The sequence below is a fragment of the Solanum pennellii genome, chromosome 12, assembly GCF_001406875.1.
Source record: "Solanum pennellii chromosome 12, SPENNV200".
Taxonomy (NCBI): Eukaryota; Viridiplantae; Streptophyta; class Magnoliopsida; order Solanales; family Solanaceae; genus Solanum; species Solanum pennellii.
The window spans coordinates 78,467,203-78,474,685 of record NC_028648.1 but is presented as its reverse complement, the minus strand read 5'-3'; the positions used below and the strand labels follow the sequence as shown (position 1 = coordinate 78,474,685).

Below are 7,483 nucleotides of genomic sequence, written 5' to 3'. Positions count from 1 at the left end.
GTGTGTATTGTGAATATCTCATGATGACATGACAAATCATGTAATTTATACTTAACTTATTTTAGTGGATTTATAAGGAAACAATAAAATACAAATTTAAAAGCAATACATAACGCACATACATGCATCGTACGCACACGAGAGCGCACACACAAAAACTTTTAAAACTTGTTTAATATATGTCTAAAATTTGTGTTGATATAAATAATCTAACTAAAGATAAATCAAATACTTTTAAGTTAAATCTATTTTTAGTTATAAAATAATTTCATTCCACTCTTTATGAAATTTATTAATAAAAAACAAATGCCACATAAATTAAATTGAAGAAAAGGAAATACATTGAAACCTTCCTACGATGATTTGTTTTCAGTTTAAAAGGTATTGATTTTCAAAAAAATTATGTTGATTTTTACGTGAGCATAATAATTTAATTTAATATCAAAAGATATGTGAGGTAATTAAATGGTCAGCCTTATGATTAATTTATTATTTCCTTTCCTATTAGGATTAATTTATGGGCTTGTGTTTTTAAAATTTTCATTTAAAGCTCCGATTGATTTTCATCATGGTACAATAGACATTTTTAAAATTAAATTTATTTATCGATTATGTTTATGCTATTCTATCTATGTAACATAATGAATATTTCTTTTATTCTTGAGGGTTTTATCCTCTCCAAGTTTTGAAGTTTTTTCTTTCTATTAAATCTAAAAAAATTAGGATAAAAAAACATTTAGTAAATCATATTATATAAATGAAAAGGGATAAATATACCTTTAAATTATCGTAAATGCTTATGGATATTCATTGTCATATCTGTCATACTTTTGGAACATTGATGCTTCTGTCGTTCAAAAACTAGAGCATGTATACCCTTTACTCTATACGGACATGTAACATCGGTCCGATAGTTAATAAATATTGAATCAGTTGATAAGATTATGACACGTGTATGTCTGTTAGTACGTATAAAAAATATATATGTTCTAGCTTTTAAACGACAACAACATCAATATTCCAAAAATATGACGAACGATATCTACCTACTATTTATAATAATTCGATCATATATTTTTGTCCATTTCCCTTATAAGTATTCTGATTTGTAACTAGCCAAAGTAGTTGACTATAACATGAGAGACTTGGCCACATTTTATCCACAAAACACTTGTATATTCCATATACAATCTTTCTTTATGATAATATAACAAAACAAAACTTAAAAAACCAAACACTATCTTCTTTCTTCTTCTTCTTCTGACAATTAAAAAAAAAATCAAGAAAATGTCAGTGGCATCATCATATACATTCCCTTGTATTAAATTCCAAAATTACCCTTCTTATTCAACAAACCCTACAATACTTACTATAAGAAATTCTCAAGCTGAAGGTCCAATTAGAAGACCAATTGCTCCATCACCACCTAAGCCTAGTAATATTTCACCACCAATTATTACTACTACAGCCCCTACTAAGCCTGTGGCTGTGACAACTTCCGAGGGTAAAAATGTAATTACACTTGAATTTCAGAGGCAAAGGGCTAAGGAACTTCAAGGGTATTTTAGACAGAAGAAACTTGAAGAAGCTAATCAAGGCCCATTCTTTGGTTTTATTGCCAAGAATGAAATCTCCAATGGAAGGTATTCGTTCCGTTTCAGTTTGTTTGTTTTAAGTTAATTATTTTAAAAAATATTTTTTTCGATAATTTTTTTTTATATTTTATGTATATCTAATTTAAGATGATAATGTTATTTTCTTGAATTTTATGTCAAGTTAAAATTGAATGAATAAATTAAAGGGAAAGAAGTAAACTTAAAGAGGTTGATTATAGAGTTAAGGTTTGATGCAACAGTCTTTCTATTTTGCTCCAATTTTGAAGTTGGAATGTGTTAATATTACCTTTGGTTTTGGTTAGTTTTTTTGGTATGGTTTTGGCCTTAAATTAATGTGCCATTTGTGTATATGATGCTATATTGTTTTGGATATAAATGTTGACTTACAAGAATGACATAGCACATGTATTGATAAGTGGCGAAATCAAAAATTTTACTGAGTGTACTCTGAGGTTTAGTATACGTGGATGAAAAGTAATTTTTAACTTATATATACCATGTAATTTTACGATAAGTCGTTCAACAAACCAAGCTATGCTCTGTATGGCTATATGTTACTAGCTCTGTTAAGTGTTAAGTACCTACCTTTGGCATATGGACATAGGCGTTTAAGAATCTAATTTCATTCCATTTGACAATCATAGTTGAACGATGGAACTCTAGCTAGATCATGATTCGAATTCAATCATTTACGCGTAACTAGAGCCGTCAAAATAAACTTAGCCCATGGGGTCGGCCCAACCCAATCCGTTATTAAGTTAGGGATGAGATATGATTTTTCAAGCCCATTTAAACCCTTAGCCCTTGAGGCTTGATCGAGGTCGGCTTATGAGCCAAAACTTTTTATTTAATGGTAACCTACAATAGTCGTACTAGTATATAACCTAATTGCTTAAATATACGCGTGTTGTAATATATGAATTGTATCAGATTTTGATACGTCAAAATACATGTATCTCAGAATATATGGAACTAAAATTAAGTTAGTTTGTTCTATGTACACTCCATCCAAGTAGTTTCACATGTATGTAGAATACAAAGACAAATCTCGCACTCTCATCTCTCTCCCATCTTGTTTGTCACTCTCATATCTCGCTCCTGCTAATTACACTAAATTTTTTGCTGGTGTTATTGAAACAATACCGTTGCAGAAATTAATGCTAGTTTGGTTACTATACACAAACATGTATGTGGAATTTGAACAGTTACATTTGCTATGAAAATTATTTGTAATCTCTAATTTGTTGTCCATAATCATCGGTTGAGCAGATGGGCGATGTTTGGTTTTGCTGTGGGGATGTTGACAGAGTATGCAACGGGTTCTGACTTTGTGGATCAACTTAAGATCCTTCTCTCCAATTTCGGTATTTTAGACCTCGAATGAGACTTTTGAAGGACTGCAGGGCTCATTCGGGGGTGACGCTTCCAACATGATTTTGTTCATATTTAGGGCTCGAACTCGAAATCTCTAGACTGGTCAAGAGTGAAACACTTCCACCAGTTCACCAGGCCACTACCTCCATCTCTTATTTCAAATTCTTTTTACTTTAAAGTATTTATCATTTTCGATATAAAGACATTTGTTTACCATATAAAGAAATTTTTGGACATTTTTTTTAGCATATATTAAAGAGGTTTTATGTGTGGGATATTAGTTCAATTACTAGAGTATGACTATTTTTTTGGTTAAAATGAGTTGGTTAGGCTAAAAATTAAGCAACATATTGTTAAATTTACCCAAATATATATATATATATCACTTTTCAGCTTGAGTAACCTTTAGAATAAAATAGCATAGTATTAGGTGATTATTATGATATGAAAAAAAAAAGATTATCTTTTGAGTAAATAACAAATAATAAGTGAATTAATAATTTTGTTAGCAAACATTCTAACACGATGGTCAATAGATCTAAAAATTTGTGATATACAATTCATTTGGTACGAACAATCAATTCAGAATTTATAAATATGGACAATAGGGAAAAGAGCCAAAAATACTTTTAACCAACTAGAAAATGTTTAAGAATATCTCTTCATTATTTTTTTTCTGTTTAAAATTACCCGTTATCTTTGTTTATGGTTAAAAAGTATTCCTGATTTCACCTTTTGATCTAAAAAAATCCTCAATCTAAATTTAATTGAGCTGAATTGATTTTTTAAACTAATTAGTTAATTATTTTATTTATTTAAATTTTTAATATTAGCTCAACCCAAAATATTTGAAATATTTAAGTCTAATTATATTTAAATAAGAAATAAAATTATTATGTTTGTCAAAATTTTTTCTAGTCCGGAACCTGAAAGGTATAAAATATTAACAAAAAATCCAAAATGGTATATAAAATTTTATATCAACCAAAACGGTAAAATCGCTGGAACAACAGCGATTTCCTTCACCGGAAAAAGCAAAATCGCTGCTACTACAACAATTTTGTAAAATGTGATTTTTTTTTTAAAAAATTTAAATCGCTACCTAGGCAGCGATTTTCAATTTTTTTAGAAAATCAGGAAGCGATTTCCATTTTTTTTTATTTTTTATTTTTAAAAATTGATTTTAAAAAAAATGGAAATCTTGGCAGCGATTTTCTAAAAAAAAAGTAAAATTGAAAATCGCTGTTTAGGTAGCGATTTGAATTTTTTTTTTTAAATATTACATTTTGCAAAATCGCTGCAGTAGGAGCGATTTTGTTTTTCCTGGTGAAGGAAATCGCTGTTGTTCCAGGAATTTTGCCGTTTTGATTAATATAAAATTTTACATACCATTTTAATTTTTTAAAAATATTATACCCTTTAGACTTCGAGCTCAATATTTTTGACCCCTTTCCCTTGATAATATAAACTTGAATTTCATATATCTAACGAAACATTGCGCCAACATATATATGTAAAAAAAAGAACTGATCAATACTGGACACATATTAATTGAACATTTTATTATTATTAGTGTATATAAATTGATTGAGTAATAATTTATTCGTGTATATAAATTGATTGTGTCTAATAATTTTATTTTTTACTAATAAACGTGTGTGTACGGCTGAAAATGTGATTTATAAACTAGTTTCGTGTATAAATTTTTATAATTATTCTGTACCGTATGTGGTGTCAAATTTAAGTTAATATTATTAGTGCATAAATCGTACATCTTTTTGAAATTGGTCTTATTGTATTAATTTGGTATGATATGCGGTATTTAAAAATAAATTATTCAACTGTATAATATTGATATATTTTCATATTGCAACAAATGAATTCAATATATTATATAGATTGTTCAATCCGGAGTTATTATCTTCAACTAATCACAGACTTTTTAATGGAGAAAATAAAACTTTTAATTTATTAAACATGATTTAAATTGAAATAAAGAACAAATATAATATCAAAAAGAAATTGACAAAAATCTCAATAAAGAAAATTAAATTTTTATGAATAACGAGTGAAAAAAAAAAGAGGATTTCGTAAAATTATGAATATTTTGGAGAAAAATATTGAGAGATATTTAAAGACTTCTTTCCTCTTTAAAGATATGTATCAAAATCACTAAAATTGTAGTGAGAAATTTTGACTCCTTCCTTTTTTTTGTACTCTTGCTTACCGTAATTAAAAAAAAAAAAGTAGAACAAACAAAAATTAAAATTTTTGAAATCTTTTTTTTTTATTTTGCGATTTTAAATATGTTAAGTGAAAAACTAAAAATATTACCAAAAAAATTATTTATTTTCAAACAGACAAAAAAGGTAAAAAAAGAAAAGAAAAAAAACCATTAAGAGCTTAAAATGTTAAGTGAAAAACGAAAATTAAAATATTAACAAAAAAGAAAAAAACTATTCATTTTTAAACAGACTAAAAAAGGAAAAAAATTATTGTAACCTTAAACATGCATGTAAAAACTAAAATTAAAGTATTATATAAAAAAAAGAAAAAATATCGTTCCTTTTTCAACAGACTAAAAAAGAAAAAGAATCATTATGACCTGAAACATGTCACGTAAAAACTGAAATAAATGTATTATTAAAAAAGAAAAAAATCATTTCTTTTTCAACAAACTAAAAAAAAAATACATTGCAATCTTAAACATGCCACGTAAAAAACTGAAATTAAAATATTCTAAAAAATTTATCCCTATTTCAACGGACTAAAAAAGAAAAAAATTATTATGACCATAGATATGTCAAGTAAAAAAAATTATAATTAAAATATTAAAAAAATAATTTCTTTTTCGACAGACTAAAAAAGGAAAAAAAACCATTCTTATAGAAAATTGTGAGAGAATTTATTGTAACCGACCTTTTACCAATGGTCAATAAATCTAAAAATTTGTCAACATATTTTACTATTTAAAGGGTGCACAAAGTGCAAAAATAATATCATATCACTACACAAAGTTTATTTTAAAACAATAATTCTGATGATGAAGAACCTTACCACCAATAATGTTCTTCTTTTGAAGACCATTTTTGTGTTATGCTCTATATTAATTGTAACACAAGGTAAATATACTTTTTTTTTTCATGAGCCATAATTTTTTCCTAACATGTATATAATATAGTGTTAATTAAATAACTTAAAATTTTTCATGCTTTTTTTTTGTTATATGAATTAGGAGCAAGAATTGGAAGAAGAGAAATTGAATCAAGAAGTGGAATTGATGTTTTCAAAATGGATAAAAATACAAATAATATTCAGGCTGATGATTCAATAGTAATTGACTATGCACCAGCTCATCCATCACCAAGTAGACATCATGATAAACCACCACCATATGATAGTCATTTGATATAATTTACGAGTCTTTTATGCATAATATTACTATTTAATAATATTTAGTCTTCTTATGTCTTTGATGTTTGATTGAATTTTAATGGATAGACGGAACTTCAAAGATTAATCTTGATTTTTCGATATTTTATGTAATTTTTAATATGTTTATTTTGAGGAAAATTCATATCCAACGAAAAAGAGTTGCATTTTTTTTAAAATATAATTTTTTGTTTTGATTTGCAAGAAAAATAGAAGTTGTGTTGGTACTAGCATAGTTTAATTATGAGGCAAACTTAACCATAGCTTCCCAATTAGTTTTTTTTTTTTTAATATGAGTGCCTAATTAAATGTCTATTAATTTTTCAAAATACATACATACGTATATACATAAATATCTATATGATTTTTTTTGAGATTATTAGGGTCCGATGATCCACCATTCTTTTGCACATTGAAAGTAGTGGACTAGTGGTTAACCCAAAAAGATTGATTCTAGTAAAATTTATCGAACATTAAAAATTTATTGATCATTAAAAACTCGTATAAAGCTCATCATCAATGAGTATATAATATGAGGGTAAAATGGACGGGGTGACCTCTACAATTTACTTTTTTTTTTTTTTGGTATTTAGAGGTCAAAGAATAAAAATTTAAAATTTTCTTTATTTTTATGTGTTTTAATCTATGAATTTTTGAAAATATGATTGATCAGATTTTTTTACCTAAAATTTTGTATGACCATCCATAATGACCTAGCTAGCCATATACGTAGCCTCTACAAAATCCACACCTGCTTTTTAAGTATTTAGACGATACGTGAATTTAAATATTTTTAAATTTTCTTTTTGGAATATGAAAAGCCAAAACTTTTTACCCCAAATATTTGTACATGCATCCATAAAAATCTAATGAACTATAACCATAGCATTTAGTGGATCTACATCACTTTAGCGTTTAGCAAAATTTTCTCAAATTTTTCGTCTATATATATATACACTTCTATGCATGTGAAGAACCTAACCAAGCTCAGTTAATAGACTAGTCAACCAAATTTTCTCAATTTTCAAAAAAATAAAATAATATATATATATATATATATA

The 7,483-nt window shown here is 26.6% G+C and overlaps 1 protein-coding gene and 1 long non-coding RNA gene across 2 annotated transcripts; both read left to right on the top strand.

Moving 5' to 3' along the window:
* The first annotated feature begins 1,189 nt into the window (after window positions 1-1,189).
* Window positions 1,190-3,265, top strand: LOC107005665 (light-harvesting complex-like protein OHP2, chloroplastic). The gene is made up of 2 exons (XM_015204307.2): window positions 1,190-1,643; window positions 2,886-3,265. The coding sequence occupies exons 1-2, from the start codon at window positions 1,288-1,290 to the stop codon at window positions 2,998-3,000; spliced, it is 471 nt and encodes a 156-aa protein (XP_015059793.1). The 5' UTR covers window positions 1,190-1,287; the 3' UTR covers window positions 3,001-3,265.
* Window positions 3,266-6,006: 2,741 nt separating this feature from the next.
* Window positions 6,007-6,510, top strand: LOC114075110. The gene is made up of 2 exons (XR_003575460.1): window positions 6,007-6,112; window positions 6,226-6,510. It is a non-coding gene; the product is annotated as an uncharacterized LOC114075110 (long non-coding RNA).
* The last annotated feature ends 973 nt before the right edge of the window (window positions 6,511-7,483 follow it).